The sequence below is a fragment of the Ranitomeya variabilis genome, chromosome 4 (assembly GCF_051348905.1).
Source record: "Ranitomeya variabilis isolate aRanVar5 chromosome 4, aRanVar5.hap1, whole genome shotgun sequence".
Taxonomy (NCBI): domain Eukaryota; kingdom Metazoa; phylum Chordata; class Amphibia; order Anura; family Dendrobatidae; genus Ranitomeya; species Ranitomeya variabilis.
This window is the reverse complement of record NC_135235.1, coordinates 103,318,854-103,340,601: the sequence shown is the minus strand read 5'-3', so window position 1 is coordinate 103,340,601 and position 21,748 is coordinate 103,318,854. Positions and strand designations below refer to the sequence as shown.

The following is a 21,748-nucleotide window of genomic DNA, read 5'->3' as shown; positions in this document are numbered from 1 at the left end:
ATTCTCCTGCATTTTGCTTTTTCCACCCGTAATGAAAAGTTCCCTTGTGGTCAGACCTCGTCCGTTTGCCTGAATTGCAACCCATATAATATGCTACACCCCCAGGAGCCCACAGTGCCCGAAACTATAGAGGGTACTACTCTTTTACCCACACTTGGGACGGATTTTGGACATTCCATGATTTCCTGTGTCCCCCAAAAAGGCAATAGAGAAATGAAGATTTTGGAAACTTACCGTAAAATCTTTTTCTTGGGAGCCTTCATTGGGGGACACCACACCCGCCCTTGTTTACTGTTGTGTTGGTTTCTGTTATAGTTGTGATATTTCATGTTGCTTCTCCTACGGCTTTCTCACTAACCGATTAGCTTTGTGCCAGTTGGTGGGGATATACTGCTTGGGAGACGCAAACTTTTTTTTGCATATAGTGTCAGCCTCCTAGTGGCAGTAATTCACTCATGGTTTCCTTTGTCCCCAATGAAGGCTCCAAGAAAGATTTTATGGTAGGTACCCAAAATCAAGCTGCGTGTTGGAGCGTAGCTTCAGTGACGAGCGGTAACGTCACAGAGGATACCGCCGGTCACTGGCAGCTGTCCCACGCTCACTTCAGTGTGAGCTGGCTGAGAAACTGTGGTGATCTTCACGACATGATCTTGTTGAGATCACCACAGTTTATTGGGCCGCTCACAATGAGCAGCCTGTGGAAACTGTAGCTTCAGTGATCTGCGGTAACCTCAATAACGTCACCGCAGGTCACTGAAGTTGCGCTAAGACGCTCAGTTTAGTGTAACCTAGAGTTCAGGCTGAACGGTCGCATCATGCGACCATTCAGCTTGAAATTCAGATGAAGCAGAGATGGATTTTGACACGGGACAAATGGATTATTGTCGGAAAGGTGAAGAATATGGTTTATTATTTTTATAGTAATAAATGGGAAAATGAGGGTGGTGTGTTTATTTCAATTAAAGGACTTTTTAAATACCTTCCACTCTTTAATTTCTATTCTGCATTTCATTCCGTAAGTGTCCCACTGACAGCACATGGACACATGAATACAGACATCACATGAATGTGACACACAGACAGCAAACGGATACACGGATCTCACATACATACATACGAATGTCACACGGACATGGATCTCACCAGTACTGGTTTTTACAGTACAGGATTCACCAGGACGTGTGAAGGAGGCCTTAGTCAAAGCTAGACAGAATGCCAACTTAACCCCTTAGTGACGGACCCAAATTTTTTAAATCTGGCCAGTGTCACTTTATGTGGTAATAACTCTGGAACACCAACAAATCCCAGTGATTTTGAGAATGTTTTTTCGTGACACATTATACTTTATGATAATTGTGGTAAATAGGGCTTATAGGACACCCGATATGCTGTTTAAAGCCGGGTTGAGAGGTGATTCTGGGTGCCCTAGGTGCTCACAGACTCAGGCAGGTATACTGCACAAGCTGTGGCTTTGTCCCAGACTATTTGCATACTGGGTTGTGGTGCTGAACCAGATTGGGGTGATATATGGGTGCTCGATTCCACGGGATCCGGTGGTTTGTGTACTTGGGTATGTGGAGGAAATCATGACCTATGAAACTACTAAAATGGCAATTGCCAGATTATTATTCATTGCACGAAAGGTGATTGCAAGGTATTGGATAAGGGAGGAACCTCCTACTAGACGAGAATTTATTGCGCAGGCGAATCATATTGTCCATCTTGAAAAAAGCATATATAATAAGAGGAATAAGATGGTTTTTTTTCAAAAGTTATGGCAGCCATGGCTAGATGGGAACGACTGAGAAATTGTGGTAAAATTATGCTAATAGTGGAATTTGTATGTGATATTTATTCCCTTCTTTTTAGGTGTATTGTATGGTGGGAGTTTGTCTTCCAGAGGGGTGGGGGGGGAGGGAGGGGTTGTTTCTTTTAAATCAAAAACACAAATGTATCCTGTTATTTGAATGGATTTTATTGTCTTTCTTATGCATACTAACAATAAAAATATTTGGTTAAAAAAAAAACCAAACTTTATGATAATGGTAAATTTAGGATGATATTTTTTTTATAAATTCCGTATATACTTGAGTATAAGCCGAGACCCCTAACTTTGCCACAAAAAACTGGGAAAACTTAATGACTCGAATATAAGTCTAGGGTGGAAAATGCAGCAGCTACCGGTAAATTTCAAAAATAAAAATAGATACCAATAAAAGTAAAATTAATTGAGATATCAGTAGGTTGTTTTTGAATATCCATATTGAATCAGGAGCCCCATATAATGCTCCATACAGTTCATGATGGGCCCCATAAGATGCTCCATATCAAAATATGCCCCATATAATGCTGCACAAATGCTGATTATGGCCCCATAAGATGCTCCATAGAGATATTTGCCCCATATGCTGTTGCTGTGATTTAAAAAAAAAAAAAAATGGCCTACTCACCTCTCGTCGCTCAGGCCCCCGGCACCTGCAATATTCACCTGCCCACGTTCCACCGCCGGGCGCCGCTGTGTCTTCCGCGTCCTCTGCTCCGACGTTCAGGCAGAGGGCGCGCCCTAACCATGTCTTCGCGCCCTCTGACCTGAGTGTCACAGCAGTGGATGCGGAAGACGGAGCCTGGCGGTGGAACGAGGAGAGGTGAATATCGCGCAATGCTGCTCACCCTCCCCATTATACTCACCTGCTCCTGGCGCGCTCCCTGGCAGCTTCCCTGATGGTCTTCTCCAGGCGCTGACAGCTTCTTCCAGCGTTGAGCGGTCACTGGTACCGCTCATTACAGTAATGAATATGAAGCTCCACCCCTATGGGAGTGGAGTCGCGTCCATATTCATTACTGTAATGAGTGGTACCATGTGACCGCTCAACGCTGGAAGAAGCTGTCAGAGCCCGGAGACCAGCAGGCGAGTATGTCAGAGCCACCACTCCCTTTTCCCGCCGAACCCCCTGGGACAGGATAAGCCGTGAGGGGCACTTTCAGCCTAAAAAAAAATAGGCTGAAAATTTCAGCTTATACTCGAGTATATACGGTAAGCACAAAACATATCCAATTTGAGAAAAATGTAAAAAAAAATTGCAATTTTCAAACTTTGAATGATTATCCCTTTAATCCAGATAGTCATACCATAAAAGAGCATTAATAAATAACATTTTATTCATGTCTGCTTTACATCAGCACCATTTGTAAAATGTTCTTTAATTAAAAATGCAGAATACAAGTCTTATATTGGCCATAAATTGTGTTATTTTTCATACGCACACGTTATAGTTTGTTCAGAATGATCATCTGAAACTGCAAAATACACTAATACTTTTAACAGCTAAGAATTCACTTCAGTTGCATCGAGAATCCACCAATTAAACGGAATCTTCATAATTCATGATACACACACCACGGGCAGCATGTACCGTAGCCGGGCTGCACGCTTGCTGCCAGGTATATTATTCTCTGCCAATTCAGAGAAAATATACTTTTCCCGATGCTGCGGCAGGTGATTGACAGGTCTCTTTCTATGTACATGCAAGTAAGAGACAAGTCAATCACTTCCAGCAGTGCTGAGAGAGTCTGGCCAAGGGCAGGGCTAGACTAGTCTCATCTCCAGCTATGGCCTTCTGCTGGATCATCAAAGTATAAACTATCGGAAATGTTGAAGCGTTTCAGAGAATATACCTGGTTGCAGTCTTGCTGCCGCACTGCGATTCTTGCCTGTGGTTTGGACAGCATGAATCACATTATAGGTTCCCTCTAACAGCATACATTTCCCCCCTACCCTGATAGATTGAAACCGTAGTTTTAGAGCACCTCTTCTGGCCTGAGCTAACTAATCCTTCAGTACAGCTTGGTCTGTCTTCTGATGTGGGAACTGTCCATGTTTCATAGATGTGCCTAAGATTTTAATTTTTTTTTTTTTTTTTTACGAAGAGGAAACGTGAAGAAAATAAACTTTTAATATAAAGAAAAATGCCTCTTTTCCCCCCACTTCAAACTCTTCTCTAAATTTACCAAGACTGGCTTTCAGCTCACTGAGGGATCAGATTACAGCTATTGCATAGAAGTCTACAGAGAAGTTAGACGGGAGGAAATGAGAGCTAAAGACACAGGCAGAGAGATAAACACAGAGAACACTGCTAAAAATGTTGGATAAAACAAGTCATAGAAATAGGATTATTCCTCAAGCACACAGACAACTGTCCTGGAAAGTCATCTGAAGCGATACTTACATCAACAAGTAAATTCCATGTTACCTACTCTGAGCCTGACAGGTACCGTATAAGTGTCCCCATCTACCGCGTCTGGGAGTTTGCGCAATCACCTGGAGTCTAGTAATTGGTCCAGACAAGGACGTTCAACTCCCCTATTACACATCTTGGCGACAAGAGTACTTTATTTCAGACACAAATCTGCCAATACAGTATTTTCACCAAAACAGGTTTATAAGCGATAACATCTTCTGCAGATACTGCACTACATTGTAAATACCATAAAATATGGCCAAAGAATTGATGACGGGAAGGTTTCCAGTAACCCACTTTATAACCTGCTAGATTTTGTAATTCAATGTGTAAATATAAGTTTATAATTTAGAAGTAAAATACGATGCTGTTCGGTAACTTTATCACTAGCAGGCTGAGGTCTAGATTTATTTCTCTATGATGAAGAGTAGCAGGAGACTGGGATCACTGGAACTTGCGTATTGTGCACACGTTTAGTATTTGCAGGAGATTTTTCTGCAGCAAAAAAAGCTGTCGGCATGAAAACCGCTGAGTAAAATATTCACGTTTTAAATTGCATTTATTTATTGCTCATTTAAATGGGTGAAAAATGCTGCAAAAACTCTGAAAGAATCAACATGCTGCAGATTTGAAAAGACTCTGATGATTGAAATCGGCACAGAAAAAATGAGCAGCGTGTGAGATTACAGAAATCTCATTCACTTTGCTGATACTGTAAACTGAAGAGCAAAAACAAGTAGAAAACATGCAGCATGTGAACAAGCCCACACTGTGCCATGCCAACTACTGGTAGTGTTACAGTAAAGTGTAGGTCCCAGCTTTTGGTGTGGGCATGTTTGGTAACATTGCAGCAGATAACATGGTGTGTGAGCCCACCTAGGGGTATTTAAGCTTATTTTTGTTTCAGTTAAACACTGGGTGCTTCTGTGACTGACACTTTTTATATGCAAGTGCAGATTTTGTTGGCTTTACCAGCTTACAGCTCTTTGAATGGGCCCAGTTTTTTGCAACTTGCTGGTTGTGGCACCTTTGGGATTACAATGTGAGTCCATTCAGTTACATTGCGCAGTGACACATTGCGATTATTGGCCCCCATCGTGATGTGTAACCCCAGCCTAAGCTGTCCTGTGTGAGTACATGAGGAACACCACTATTTGATTCCATCATATGACTTATACCCTTCACTTTTAGTAGCTTTACCCCCTTTGCATTAGAAGTATCACACGTTTAGTGTTTCTGCCTTTTTCTCCTTCCAGCTTCTCCTCCCTCCACTCTCCATAAGCAGAAATTGTAATTTGACACCTCACTGCAGACAGATTGGAAACAAATTTAAGCAGTTTTTGAGAGTGAATGATCAGCGCAGGAAGATATAAAGAGACTAATAACCTGAAAATAGCCATTTTTAACTAAGACAGTTTTTTTTTTTTTTTTTTTAATCTTTGCATTTACTACTGATTTATGAAAAAAGTGTAGTTACTGTTTCAATACAGATGCAGGAGTGGAGTTGTAGCAGTACTACCATGACATATTGGACACCACTATGGACAACCACAAGTGATTGGATCTTACCTAATCGCTTTGAATAGGCATCCAGTTTATACGCTGCATTTTCCAAAGATGCCACTTGTTCTTCTATCTGATTTATTTGTTCAAGATATGGCTGGAGACTTGAATCTATAAGAAAAATTATGAGCAATACAAGTAATTAAAGGGAACCTGTCGGCAGGATTGTGCACAGTAACCTATAGTGTCAAATCGGCTCTGCTATACTGATTACAATGATACCTTGGGTGATGAAATCCGTCTGTGGGTGTTGGTTAATCTTTATTTTCAGTTTTGAGTTAATGATATGCACGTGCTCGTGGTGGCCTGTTGGGGGTCTTCATGTGGTGCTCTGATTACAGATTTATCCTTCTGGGCTTATGACAGGTCACTGATTCCTCACTGACCTGCCCATTATTTTACATACTGCATATAATATTGTGGGCTTACAAAAAATGTACATGTATTGCTTATGTATCGTATTATTCATATAATGTGGTTGGGTAAAAAAAAAAAAAAAAAAGTTGCTGCACCAATTTGGCGCTGGCGGCGCATGTGTCATTTGATCCGATAGATGCTACTGCACAAGCGACGGCGTCATTTTGCTTCAAGCATGTTTTTTTTCTCCAACAAAATGACAGTGCATGTGTAAGAGAGTGGTGCTGTTATGGACAGTAAGAACACGCTGTCACTTTAAGAGGCTGCACCCCTTTGCCTGGGGAATGGAATGTTCTGCTTCTCCCCTGCTCGATTCCTTGTTATGAACTGGTCGGTGCAGTGTGCAGGAGTGAAGCTTGAGCAGCGTGTGTGATCTGCAGCTGCTGGAGAGAACTGTGAGCTGTTTTGCTGCAAGAAATGTTACACAGCTTGAGACTGACTGCGTTTGTGAAATAGACTTTTCCAGTTACAGCAAAGGTGGCTGTTCTGTGCTAGTTTGTGAAGCCACGAAGATACTGAGAAGGGGACTTACAGTTTCCAGGAGCATCCCTAGTATCCGGAAGCAAGGAGGAGACCACGCTTCACAGAGCTGACAGGAATCCGTGCGCACCACCGTGTTGGACTTCTGGGGGCCCCCTGGGACTGGACCTGTGTCCCCAACATCACCGTGAGTCTGTTCCTGTATGGTGCACCAGTTAGGGCCTAGTGTAGGCTTCAGTAGTCAGAACACAGTAGCCGTGTGGCCTGCGTAGTAAAGGCCAGGGAGGTTATACATAGAGTAGCATCGTTATTTGTCTTATTGTTTAAAGGTGCTTGTGAGACAAACTCTGAGTCTGTAATTGTTGGAGCACCGTGCTATTTTACGGACAAGATTACTCATTTATATTGTCTTTTGCTATTGTTAACCCCTGTTTGCATCTTCCTCATTCTCTTCATTCCTTGCCTCCCAATAAATCTACCCTTTGTTGTTTGCACCTCATCTTGTGTACAGTAGTCTTCCTGCACAGTGGTGGTCCCCCAGCCATCGCTTCAAGTCCAACACGGTGGTGCGCACGGATTCCTGTCAGCTCTGTGAAGCGTGGACTTCTCCTTGCTTCTGAATACTAGGGATGCTCCTGGAAACTGTAAGTCCCCTTCTCAGTATCTTCGTGGCTTCACAAACTAGCACAGAACAGCCACCTGTGCTGTAACTGGAAAAGTCTATTTCACAAACGCAGTCAGTCTCAAGCTGTGTAACATTTCTTGCAGCAAAACAACTCACAGTTCTCTCCAGCAGCTGCAGATCACACACGCTGCTCAAGCTTCACTCCTGCACACAGCCCCGACCAGTTCATAACAAGGAATCGAGCAGGGGAGAAGCAGAACATTCCATTCCCCAGGCAAAGGGGTGCAGCCTCTTAAAGTGACAGTGTGTTCTTACTGTCCATAACAGCACCACTTTCTTACACATGCACAGTAGCATATATCGGAAAGGGCTACTGCACATGCACCAACCCCATTTTGCTTAATGTAAATTTATTTTTCTAACCCCACAATATTCTATGCAGTATGTGAAATAGGAGACAAGTCACTGAAGGATTTGTGACCTGTCAAAAGCCCATAGACATGCATATATTAAGCAGAAACCCCACATAAAGACCCCCGCCCACAGGCCGCCCCGGAGCACGAGAATTTGATTAACTGAAAACTACAAATAAAGATTAAACAACAACCACAAGACAGATTTCATCTGTATCAGGTATCATACTAGTCAGTATAACGGCGCTAACCTGCCACTGTCTGCAGTTTACTGAGCAAAATCCTGCTGACAGATTCCCTTTAAAGAAGAACTCCCAACCATATTTATTTTTAATTAAATGTGTGTATATGTGCATTTAATGTAGTGTGAATGTATTAATATACTCAACTGCTGTTCTCTCTGGTATCCAGAACTATTCTGCTCCTCTTCTGAGTGAAGTCACCGCAATTGCGATTATCCTGCTCCCTCTAAGCCCTGTGTGTGAACCAGGAGTCTCTTACAATGAAAGCCTAGGGTGGCACGCTCTGACGCTCCATAATCTTACATTGTAAAAGCCACGTCTGGGTCAGGCAGGGAGCAGGGTGACAGAGAAACTGCAGATGGATGAAGTCACCGAGAAAAACAGAACGGCGGTGAGTATATTAATACACACACTACATGCACATATCAACACATTTAATGCTTCTTTAATACAATATAGTTCTATTTTTTATGTGCTAATTTCCAGATTAACCCCTTAATGACGGAGCCAAATTTTTTAAATCTGACCAGTGTCACTTTATGTGGTGATAACTCTGCAACGCTTCAACAAATCCAAGTGATTTTGAGATGGTTTTTTCATGACACATTATACTTTATGATAATGGTAAATGTAGGTCAATATGTTTTGTGTTTATTTATAAAAAGTATCATAAATTTTAGAAAAATGTTAAAAAATTTGCACTTTTCTATATTTGAATGATTATCTCTTTAATCCAGATGGTCATACCACAGCAAACCATTAATAAATAACATTTTACAAATGGTGCTGATATAAAGCCGACATGTGGGAAAAGTTATTTTATTTTGTTAGCATTTTATGAGGTTTAAAAATGTAGCATCGATTTTCATATTTTCAAGGAAATTTACAAAATTTCTTTTTTTTGAGGACTTATCCATGTTTGAAGTGCCTTTATGGGTCCCATATATTGGAAAACCCCCAAAGTGATACCATTTTAAAAACAGCACCCCCTGATATATTGAAAACTGCAGTCAGGTAGTTTATTAACCCTTCAGGTGCTTTACAGGAATTAATGCAAAGTGACATGACAGAAATGAAAATGTGTATTTTTACCACCTAAATGTCTCAAACTTCTGAACAGATTACTACAGCCATCAGACTCTAAGGCCGCTATTTGGTCATGAATTGCCACGGCAAACATCAGGACCACAAAATCATGATCTGAGGGCACCAATTAGGATAAAGAGGAAGCCCCACACTCTGTTAACCATATATAATGATGTAGTCACTATTGACAGCAGCATCTAAGGGGTTAAACATTTGGACGATGCAAACACTGATGTGGCTGATACAGCAAGTTGTCAGCTATAGTGTACAGCCGGCAGCTGCTGGATTGTCTCCTGTATGGGGAGGCTATTCTCTTATATCTCAGGTCAGTTAAAAGACGTATTGGCTGTCATTAAGGGGTTAAAACTGAATTATTTTACAAAATATTAAAGAGCTATTTAGCTGTACATACAGTTGGGTCCTGAAGTATTTGGACAGCGACATAATTTTCAGAATTTCCTGTTCCTGAAACGAAGGGGTTGGCATCCGTAGCAATGACTGATGGAATAAGCATTTCCCAGGGAACTCCTTGAGAGAGGTTCTTCCTGTGAAGCCACCTATCTCAGGACTTCAGTGCGCAACTGGACTGTAGAATCTTATTTTCAAGATGACCAATATTTTTCTCCCATCTACAAGACTTCCCAATGTCTCTAGAATGGTGCAGTGGCCATGCGAGCACCGGAATACAGGATGTCAGGATCCCAAAACAGACCTGTCCCCCTCACGGAGACAATTTCATCTCTGATTAAATCCACCACAATGCTGATGACACTCACTATTTTTCCTCTGGAAGAAAACATTTCTGCCTGCCAGAGTCTAGGAGGACACCCAGGAAGACTTGTTTTTTCTCTCTGTAATTGGTTTTCACATTTTTTTAGATTTAGAAAATAGGGCGAAGCAAGAATGGCGGACACTTCCTCTACTGCAGGATAGCTCAGTCCTTCCAAAAAAGCTTTAAGGCAGGGTATAAACAAAATATCCTTTAACCCCTTAACGACCGCCGATACGCCTTTTAACGGCGGCCGCTAAGGGTACTTAATCCACAGCGCCGTTAATTAACGGCGCTGTGGAAAAAGTGAATAGCGCCCCCCAGAGTCGGATTTTCTCTGGGGTCTCGGTTGCCGAGGGTAGCCGAGACCCCAGAGAACATGATTCGGGGGGTTTTTACCGACCCCCGAGTTGCGATCGCCGGTAATTAACCGTTTACCGGCGGTCGCAACAAAAAAAAAAAAAAACGCGATTTGCCGTTTAATTTCTCTGTCCTCCGATGTGATCGCACATTGGAGGACAGAGAAATGTGGTCCCCGATGGCCCCCAATAGCCCCCCAATACTTACCTACCTCCCCCGGTGCTCCTCGTGTCTCCCCATGGGCGCCGCCATCTTTTTTCCGGGAAAAAATGGCGGGCGCACGCGCAGTGCGCCCGCCGCCCGGCACCCGGATGTTCTTTGGGGTCTCGGCTGCCGGGGGTAGCCGAGACCCCAAAGAACATGATCGGGGTCGGTTTGCACCGACCCCTGCTTTGCGATCGCCGGTAATTAACAGTTTACCGGCGACCGCAAAAAAAAAAAAAAAAAAAAGCGATCAGTTATTTCTCTGTCCTCTGATGTGATCGCACATCAGAGGACAGAGAAATAGGGGGATTCGGGGACCCTATCATACTCACCCGGGGTCCCTGGGTCCTCTTCTGTCTTCTCCTGCCAGCCGGCTTTTTCATCATGGCGGGCGCATGCGCAGTGCGCCCGCCATCTGCTGCCATCTGCCGGCCGGAGAAGACAAGTTGGGGCTAGGGTTAGAGTTAGGGTTAGAGTTAGGGTTAGAGTTAGGGTTAGAGTTAGGGTTAGAGTTAGGGTTAGGGTTAGAGTTAGGGTTAGGGTTAGGGTTAGGGTTAGGGTTAGGGTTAGGGTTAGAGTTAGGGTTAGAGTTAGGGTTAGAGTTAGGGTTAGGGTTAGGGTTAGGGTTAGGGTTAGAGTTAGGGTTAGAGTTAGGGTTAGAGTTAGGGTTAGAGTTAGGGTTAGAGTTAGGGTTAGAGTTAGGGTTAGAGTTAGGGTTAGAGTTAGGGTTAGAGTTAGGGTTAGAGTTAGGGTTAGAGTTAGGGTTAGAGTTAGGGTTAGAGTTAGGGTTAGAGTTAGGGTTAGAGTTAGGGTTAGAGTTAGGGTTAGAGTTAGGGTTAGAGTTAGGGTTAGAGTTAGGGTTAGGGTTAGGGTTAGGGTTAGGGTTAGAGTTAGGGTTAGAGTTAGGGTTAGAGTTAGGGTTAGAGTTAGGGTTAGAGTTAGGGTTAGAGTTAGGGTTAGAGTTAGGGTTAGAGTTAGGGTTAGAGTTAGGGTTAGAGTTAGGGTTAGAGTTAGAGTTAGGGTTAGAGTTAGGGTTAGAGTTAGGGTTAGAGTTAGGGTTAGGGTTAGAGTTAGGGTTAGAGTTAGGGTTAGAGTTAGGGTTAGAGTTAGGGTTAGAGTTAGGGTTAGAGTTAGGGTTAGAGTTAGGGTTAGAGTTAGGGTTAGAGTTAGGGTTAGAGTTAGGGTTAGAGTTAGGGTTAGAGTTAGGGTTAGAGTTAGGGTTAGAGTTAGGGTTAGAGTTAGGGTTAGAGTTAGGGTTAGAGTTAGGGTTAGAGTTAGGGTTAGAGTTAGGGTTAGAGTTAGGGTTAGAGTTAGGGTTAGAGTTAGGGTTAGAGTTAGGGTTAGAGTTAGGGTTAGAGTTAGGGTTAGAGTTAGGGTTAGAGTTAGGGTTAGAGTTAGGGTTAGAGTTAGGGTTAGAGTTAGGGTTAGAGTTAGGGTTAGAGTTAGGGTTAGAGTTAGGGTTAGAGTTAGGGTTAGAGTTAGGGTTAGAGTTAGGGTTAGAGTTAGGGTTAGAGTTAGGGTTAGAGTTAGGGTTAGAGTTAGGGTTAGAGTTAGGGTTAGAGTTAGGGTTAGAGTTAGGGTTAGAGTTAGGGTTAGAGTTAGGGTTAGAGTTAGGGTTAGAGTTAGGGTTAGAGTTAGGGTTAGAGTTAGGGTTAGAGTTAGGGTTAGAGTTAGGGTTAGAGTTAGGGTTAGAGTTAGGGTTAGAGTTAGGGTTAGAGTTAGGGTTAGAGTTAGGGTTAGAGTTAGGGTTAGAGTTAGGGTTAGAGTTAGGGTTAGAGTTAGGGTTAGAGTTAGGGTTAGAGTTAGGGTTAGAGTTAGGGTTAGAGTTAGGGTTAGGGTTAGAGTTAGGGTTAGAGTTAGGGTTAGAGTTAGGGTTAGAGTTAGGGTTAGAGTTAGGGTTAGAGTTAGGGTTAGAGTTAGGGTTAGAGTTAGGGTTAGAGTTAGGGTTAGAGTTAGGGTTAGAGTTAGGGTTAGAGTTAGGGTTAGAGTTAGGGTTAGAGTTAGGGTTAGAGTTAGGGTTAGAGTTAGGGTTAGAGTTAGGGTTAGAGTTAGGGTTAGAGTTAGGGTTAGAGTTAGGGTTAGAGTTAGGGTTAGAGTTAGGGTTAGAGTTAGGGTTAGAGTTAGGGTTAGAGTTAGGGTTAGAGTTAGGGTTAGAGTTAGGGTTAGAGTTAGGGTTAGAGTTAGGGTTAGAGTTAGGGTTAGAGTTAGGGTTAGAGTTAGGGTTAGAGTTAGGGTTAGAGTTAGGGTTAGAGTTAGGGTTAGAGTTAGGGTTAGGGTTAGGGTTAGAGTTAGGCTACTTTCACACTAGCGTTTTTTGGCTTCCGTCGCAATGCGTCGTTGGAGAAAAAACGCATCCTGCAAAAGTGCTTGCAGGATGCGTTTTTTCTCCATTGGCTTGCATTAGCGACGCATTGCGACGGATTGCCACATGTCGCATCCGTCGTGCGATGGATGCGTCGTGCTTCGGCGGACCGTCGACACAAAAAAAACTACATGTAACTTTTTTGTGCGACGTGTCCGCCATTTCCGCCCGCGCATGCATGGCCGGAACTCCGCCCCCGCCTCCCCGCACCTCACAATGGGGCAGCGGATGCGTTGAAAAAACAGCATCCGCTGCACCCGTTGTGCGGCGCTTACAACGCTAGCGTCGGTACGTCGGCCCGACACACTGCGATGGGCCGAGTACGACGCTAGTGTGAAAGTAGCCTTAGGCTTCTTTCACACTTGCGTCGGTACGGGGCGGTCGCAATGCGTCGGCCCGATGTACCGACGCACGTTGTGAAAATTGTGCACAACGTGGGCAGCGGATGCAGTTTTTCAACGCATCCGCTGCCCAGTCTATGTCCTGGGGAGGAGGGGGCAGAGTTACGGCCACGCATCCGCGGAAATGGCGGACGCGACGTACAAAAAAAAAGGTTACATTGAACTTTTTTTGTGACGACGGGGGCTAAAGTTATGGTTAGGGTTGGGGCTAAAGTTAGGGTTGGGGCTAAAGTTAGGGTTAGAGTTGGGATTAGGGTTAGCGTTTGGATTAGGGTTGGGATTAGTGTTACGTTTGGGATTAGGGTTGGGATTAGGGTTAGGGTTGGGATTAGGGTTAGGGGTGTGTTGGATTTAGGGTTTTGATTAGGGTTATGGTTAGGGTTGAGATTAGGGCTGTTTTGGGGTTAGGGTTGTGATTATCGTTAGGGTTGTGATTAGGATTATGGATCGGGTTGAGATTAGGGTTAGGGCTGTGTTGGGGTTAGGGTTGGAGTTAGAATTGGGGGGTTTCCACTGTTTAGGTACATCAGGGGGTCTCCAAACACGACAGCCAATTTTGCGCTAAAAAAGTCAAATGGTACTCCCTCCCTTCTGAGCTCTGCCGTGCGCCCAAACAGTGGTTTACCCCCACATATGGGGCATCAGCGTACTCGGGATAAATTGGACAACAACTTTTGGGGTCCAATTTCTCCTGTTACCCTTGTGAAAATAAAAACTTGGGGGCTAAAAATCTTTTTTGTTGGAAAAAAATATATTTTTTTATTTTCACTACTCTGCATTATAAATTTCTGTGAAGCACTTGAGCTTTCAAAGTTCTCACCACATATCTAGATAAGTTCCTTAGGGGGTCTAGTTTCCAAAATTTGGTCACTTGTGGGGGTTTCTACTGTTTAGGTACATTAGGGGTCTGCAAACGCAACATAACGCCCGCAGACAATTCTATCAAAGTCTGCATTCCAAAATGGCGCTCCTTCCCTTCCGAGCTCTGCCGTGCGCCCAAACAGTGGTTTACCCCCACATATGGGGTACCAGCATACTCAGGACAAATTGGACAACAACTTTTGGGGTCCAATTTCTCTTGTTACCCTTGTGAAAATAAAAATTTGGGGGCTAAAAAAATCTTTTTTGTGGGAAAAAAAATATTTTTTATTTTCACTACTCTGCATTATAAACTTCTGTGAAGCACTTGGGCATTCAAAGTTCTCACCACATATCTAGATAAGTTCCTTGGGGGGTCTATTTTCCAAAATGGGGTCACTTGTTGGGGGTTTCTACTGTTTAGGTACATTAGGGGTCTGCAAACGCAACATAACGCCCGCAGACAATTCTATCAAAGTCTGCATTCCAAAATGGCACTCCTTCCCTTCCGAGCTCTGCCGTGCGCCCAAACAGTGGTTTACCCCCACATATGGGGTACCAGCATACTCAGGACAAATTGGACAACAACTTTTGGGGTCCAATTTCTCTTGTTACCCTTGTGAAAATAAAAATTTTGGGGCTAAAAAAATCTTTTTTGTGGGAAAAAAAATATTTTTTATTTTCACTACTCTGCATTATAAACTTCTGTGAAGCACTTGGGCATTCAAAGTTCTCACCACATATCTAGATAAGTTCCATGGGGGGTCTATTTTCCAAAATGGGGTCACTTGTTGGGGGTTTCTACTGTTTAGGTACATTAGGGGTCTGCAAACGCAACATAACGCCCGCAGACAATTCTATCAAAGTCTGCATTCCAAAATGGCACTCCTTCCCTTCCGAGCTCTGCCGTGCGCCCAAACAGTGGTTTACCCCCACATATGGGGTACCAGCATACTCAGGACAAATTGGACAACAACTTTTGGGGTCCAATTTCTCTTGTTACCCTTGTGAAAATAAAAACTTGGGGGCTAAAAAATCTTTATTGTTAAAAAATATATATTTTTTATTTTCACGACTCTGCATTATAAACTTCTGTGATGCACTTGGGCATTCAAAGTTCTCACTACACATCTAGATAAGTTCCATGGGGGGGTCTAGTTTCCAAAATGGGGTCACTTTTGGGGGGTTTCTGCTGTTTAGGCACATCAGGGGCTCTCCAAACGCGACATGGCGTCCGATCTCAATTCCAGTCAATTTTGCATTGAAAAGTCAAATGGCGCTCCTTTGCTTCCGAGCTCAGCCATGCGCCCAAACAGTGGTTTACCCCCACATATAGGGTGTCGGCGTACTCAAGACAAATTGTACAACAGCTTCTGGGGTCCATTTTCTCCTGTTACCCTTGGTAAAATAAAAATTTGGAGGCAAAAAGATCATTTTTGTAGAAAAAATGCGATTTTTTTATTTTCACGGCTCTACGTTATAAACTTCTGTGAAGCACCTGGGGGTTTAAAGTGCTCACCACACATCTAGATAAGTTCCTTAAGGGGTCTAGTTTCCAAAATGGTGTCATATGTGGGGGGTCTCTACTGTTTAGGCACATCAGCGGCTCTCCAAACGTGACATGGCGTCCGATCTCAATTCCAGCCAATTCTACATTGAAAAAGTAAAACGACACTCCTTCTCTTCCAAGCTCTGCGGTGCGCCCAAACAGTGGTTTACCCCCATATATGGGGTATCGACGTACTCAGGAGAAATTGCACAACAACTTTTGTGGTCTAATTTCTCCTGTTACCCTTGTGAAAATAAAAATTTGGGGGCAAAAAGATCATTTTTGTAGAAAAAATGAGATTTTTTATTTTCACGGCTCTACGTTATAAACTTCTGTGAAGCACTTGGGGGTTCAAAGTGCTCACCACACATCTAGATAAGTTCCTTAAGGGGTCTAGTTTCCAAAATGGTATCACTTGTGGGGGGTTTCCACTGTTTAGGCACATCAGGGACTCTCCAAACGCGACATGGCATCCGATCTCAATTCCAGCCAATTCTGCATTGAAAAAGTCAAACGGTGCTCCTTCAATTCCAAGCTCTGCGGTGCGCCCAAACAGTGGTTTACCTCCACATATGGGGTATCGACGTACTCAGGAGAAATTGCACAACAACTTTTGTGGTCTAATTTCTCCTGTTACCCTTGTGAAAATAAGAATTTGTGGGCGAAAAAATCATTTTTGTGAAAACAAATGCGATTTTTTATTTTCACGGCTCTACGTTATAAACTTCTGTGAAGCACTTGGGGGTTCAAAGTGCTCACCACACATCTAGATAAGTTCCTTGGGGGGTCTAGTTTCCAAAATGGTGTCACTTGTGGGCGGTTTCCACTGTTTAGGCACATTAGGGGCTCTCCAAACGCGACATGGCGTCCGATCTCAATTCCAGCCAATTCTGCATTGAAACAGTCAAACGGTGCTCCTTCACTTCCAAGCTCTGCGGTGCGCCCAAACAGTGGTTTACCTCCACATATGGGGTATCGGCGTACTCAGGAAAAATTGCACAACAAAATTTGTGGTTAAATTTCTGTTTTTACACTTGTGAAAATTAAAAAAAATGGTTCTGAAGTAAAATGTTTGCAAAAAAAAGTTAAATGTTCATTTTTTTCTTCCACATTGTTTTAGTTCCTGTGAAGTACGTAAAGGGTTAATAAACTTCTTGAATGTGGTTTTGAGCAGCTTGAGGGGTGCAGTTTTTAGAATGGTGTCACACTTGGTTATTTTCTATCATATAGACCCCTCAAAATCACTTCAAAGGTGATGTGGTCCCTAAAAAAAACATGGTGTTGTAAAAATGAGAAATTGCTGGTCAACTTTTAACCCTTATAACTCCCTAACAAAAAAAAAATTGTTTCCAAAATTGTGCTGATGTAAAGTAGACACGTGAGAAATGTTATTTATTAACTATTTTTTGTGACATATCTCTCTGATTTAAGGGCATAAAAATACAAAGTTTGAAAATTGCAAAATTTTAAAAATTTTCGCCATATTTCCATTTTTTTCATAAATAATCGCAAGTAATATCGAAGAAATGTTACCACTAACTTGAAGTACAACATGTCACGAAAAAACAATCTCAGAATCAGCGGGATCCGATAAAGCGTTCCAGAGTTATAACCTCATAAAGTGACACTGGTCAGAATTGTAAAAATTGGCTCGGTCATTAAGTACCAAATTGGCTCTGTCACTAAGGGGTTAAACCACTACGAGGGAACAATGATGTTGATGTGATGATTATGCCGATGCCAAACTTGCATAGTTTTTTTTTTTTTTTTTAAGAAATTCACTAATAAAGTAATTTGCAAAGTGTCTAAATTTTAGAAAATTTTAGTTACTCTTCAGATGCCGCTGTCTGTGATCAATAGCGGTATTTACATGGTTAAAAGCAGTGATTGGAGCTCAGCCCTGACCACTGATGTAGAGACAGATGTCGTCTAGCTCCTGAGTGCTATCCACATGTGATCACCCCAGTGCAAGAAGTACGGTTATACCCATAGCTGCAAAGGGGTTAAATAACAAGCTTTTAGAGAGGCTTGCCTTTGAGGCTATGTGCACACGTCAGGATTTCTTGCAGAAATTTTCCTAACAAAACCCGGACATTTCTGCCAGAAATCCGCATGCGTTTTCTTTGCGTTTTTGACGCGTATTTTGTGCGTTTTTTTCCAAATGCATAGAATTGCAGGAAAAACACGGAAAATCCACAAAATTAATAAACATGCTGCTTTTTTTTACCGCGATGCTTTTTTTTCGCGGAAAAAAACGCACCATGTGCACAAAACATGCAGAATGCATTCTAAATGATAGGATGCATAATGTATGCGTTTTTAATGAGTTTTTATAGCGTTTTTATCACGAAAAAACGCGGAAAAAGCCTGAACATGTGCACATACCCTGAATGTGTAGGTTTCCTGTCCTTGGGGCTGGATTCCCTCCCCATCTGGTGCTGTCGAGGGGATGGGGAAAATTACTTTAACATTTGATCACATTAATTTGGTAACAGGCCACCGTGGCTATTAACCCCTTCATGACCCAGCCTATTTTGGCCTTAATGACCTTGCCGTTTTTTGCAATTCTGACCAGTGTCCCTTTATGAGGTAATAACTCAGGAACGCTTCAACGGATCGTAGCGATTCTGAGATTGTTTTTTTGTGACATATTGGGCTTCATGTTAGTGGTAAATTTAGGTCGATAATTTCGGCGTTATATTTGTGAAAAAATGGAAATTTGGCGAAAATTTTGAAAATTTTGCAATTTTCACATTTTTAATTTTTATTCTGTTAAACCAGAGAGTTACAGTTAGGTCCATATATATTTGGACAGAGACAACATTTTTCTAGTTTTGGTTATAGACAATACCACAATGAATTTTAAACAAAACAATTCAGATGCAGTTGAAGTTCAGACTTTCAGCTTTCATTTGAGGGTATCCACATTAAAATCGGATGAAGGGTTTAAGAGTTTCAGCTCCTTAACATGTGCCACCCTGTTTTTAAAAGGACCAAAACTAATTGGACAGATTCAATAATTTTAAATAAAATGTTAATTTTTAGTACTTGGTTGAAAACCCTTTGTTGGCAATGACTGCCTGAAGTCTTGAACTCATGGACATCACCAGACGCTGTGTTTCCTCCTTTTTGATGCTCTGCCAGGCCTTCACTGCGGTGGTTTTCAGTTGCTGTTTGTTTGTGGGCCTTTCTGTCTGAAGTTTAGTCTTTAACAAGTGAAATGCTGCTCAATTTGGTTGAGATCAGGTGACTGACTTGGCCATTCAAGAATATTCCACTTCTTTGCTTTAATAGACTCCTGGGTTGCTTTGGCTTTATGTTTTGGGTCATTGTCCATCTGTAGTATGAAACGACGACCAATCAGTTTTGCTGCATTTGGCTGGATCTGAGCACACAGTACGGCTCTGAATACCTCAGAATTCATTCTGCTGCTTCTGTCCTGTGTCACATCATCAATAAACACTAGTGACCCAGTGCCACTGGCAGCCATGCATGCCCAAGCCATCACACTGCCTCCGCCGTGTTTTACAGATGATGTAGTATGCTTTGGATCATGAGCTGTACCAAGCCTTCGCCATACTTTTCTCTTTCCATCATTCTGGTAGAGGTTGATCATGGTTTCATCTGTCCAAAGAATGTTCTTCCAGAACTGTGCTGGCTTTTTTAGATGTTTTATAGCAAAGTCCAGTCTAGCCTTTTTATTCTTGATGCTTATGAGTGGCTTGCACCGTGCAGTGAACCCTCTGTATTTACTTTCATGCAGTCTTCTCTTTATGGTAGATTTGGATATTGATACGCCTACCTCCTGGAGAGTGTTGGTCACTTGGTTGGCTGTTGTGAAGAGGTTTCTCTTCACCATGGAGATTATTCTGCGATCATCCACCACTGTTGTCTTCCGTGGACGCCCAGGTCTTTTTGCATTGATGAGTTCACCAGTGCTTTCTTTCTTTCTCAGGATGTAACAAACTGTAGATAATGCCACTCCTAATATTGTAGCAATTTCTCGGCTTGTTTTTTTCTGTTTTCGCAGTTTAAGGATGGCTTGTTTCACCTGCATGGAGAGCTCCTTTGACCGCATGTTTACTTCACAGCAAAACCTTCCAAATGCAAGCACCACATCTCAAATCAACTCCAGGCCTTTTATCTGCTTAATTGAGAATGACATAACGAAGGGATTGCCCACACCTGTTCATGAAATAGCCTTGGAGTCAATTGTCCAATTACTTTTGGTCCCTTTAAAAACAGGGTCGCACATGTTAAGGAGCTGAAACTCCTAAACCCTTCATCCAATTTTAATGTGGATACCCTCAAATGAAAGCTGAAAGTCTGAACTTCAACTGCATCTGAATTGTTTTGTTTAAAATTCATTGTGGTAATGTCTCTAACCAAAATTAGAAAAATGTCGTCTCTGTCCAAATATATATGGACCTAACTGTATGTGACACAAAATAGTTAATAAATAACATTTCCCACATGTCTACTTTACATCAGCACAATTTTGGAAACAACATTTTTTTTTTGCTAGGAAGTTATAAGGGTTAAAATTTGACCAGTGATTTCTCATTTTTACAACAAAATTTACAAAACCATTTTTTTTAGGGACCACCTCACATTTGAAGTCAATTTGAGGGTTCTATATGGCTGAAAATACCCAAAAAGTGACACCATTCTTAAAACTGCACCCCTCAAGGTGCTCAAAATCACATTCAAGAAGTGTATTAACCCTTCAGGTGTTTCACAGCAGCAGAAGCAACATGGAAGGAAAAAATGAACATTTAACTTTTTAGTCACAAAAATGATCTTTTAGCAACAATTTTTTTATTTTCCCAAGGGTAAAAGAAGAAACTGGACCACAAAAGTTGTTGTCCAATTTGTTCTGAGTACGCTGATACCTCATATGTGGGGGTAAACCACTGTTTGGGCGCACGGCAGAACTCGGAAGGGAAGGAGCGCCATTTGACTTTTTGAATGAAAAATTGGCTCCAATCTTTAGCGGACACCATGTCGCGTTTGGAGAGCCCCTGTGTGCCTAAACATTGGAGCTCCCCCACAAGTGATCCCATTTTGGAAACTAGACCCCCCAAGGAACTTATCTAGATGCATAGTGAGCACTTATAACCCCCAGGTGCTTCACAGAAGTTTATAACGCAGAGCCGTGAAAATAAAAAATAATTTTTCTTTCCTCAAAAATGATTTTTAGCCCAGAATTTTTTATTTTCCCAAAGGTAACAGGAGAAATTGGACCCCAAATGTTGTTGTCCAGTTTGTCCTGAGTACGATGATACCCCATATGTGGGGGTAAACCACTTTGGGTGCACGGCAGGGCTTGGAAGGGAAGGCACGCCATTTGGCTTTTTGAATGGAAAATTAGCTCCAATCATTAGCGGACACCATGTCGCGTTTGGAGAGCCCCTGTGTGCCTAAACATTGGAGTTTCCCCATAAGTGACCCCATTTTGGAAACTAGACCTCCCAAGGAACTAATCTAGATGTGTGGTGAGCACTTTGAACCCCCAAGTGCTTCACAGAAGTTTATAACGCAGAGCCATGAAAATAAAAAATAATTTTTCTTTTCTCAAAAATTTTTTTTTAGCCCTGAATTTTTTATTTTCCCAAGGGTAACAGGGGAAATTTGACCCCAATAGTTGTTGTCCAGTTTCTCCTGAGTATGCTGATACCCCATATGTGGGGGTAAACCACTGTTTGGGCACACGTCGGGGTTCGGAAGGGAAGTAGTGACGCTTTGAAATGCAGACTTTGATGGAATGCTCTGCGGGCATCACGTTGCGTTTGCAGAGCCCCTGATGTGCCTAAACAGTAGAAACTCCCCACAAGTGACCCCATTTTGGAAACTAAACCCCCAAGGGAACTTATCTAGATGTGTGGTGAGCACTTTGAACCCCCAAGTGCTTCACAGAAGTTTATAACGCAGAGCCGTGAAAATAAAAAAATCATTTTTCTTTCCTCAAAAATAATTTTTTAGCCCGCAATTTTTTATTTTCCCAAGGGTTACAGGAGAAATTGGACCCCAAAAGTTGTTGATCAGTTTCTCCTGAGTACGCTGGTACCCCATATGTGGGGGTAAACCACTGTTTGGGCACACGTCGGGGCTCGGAAGGGAGAGAGCACCATTTTACTTTTTCAACGCAAGATTGGCTGGAATCAATGGTGGCGCCGTGTCG

General features: G+C 42.4%; 1 protein-coding gene across 4 annotated transcripts in view; it reads right to left on the bottom strand.

The window, feature by feature from the left end:
* The window catches only part of BLOC1S2 (biogenesis of lysosomal organelles complex 1 subunit 2), a 51,838-nt gene that overhangs the window by 4,234 nt on the left and 25,856 nt on the right, over positions 1-21,748 (bottom strand). For all 4 annotated transcript variants that reach the window (XM_077259024.1, XM_077259025.1, XM_077259023.1 and 1 more), the window contains one exon: positions 5,808-5,912. In XM_077259024.1, the coding sequence (XP_077115139.1) occupies positions 5,808-5,912 (105 nt within the window). The remainder of the gene's footprint in view (positions 1-5,807; positions 5,913-21,748) is intronic.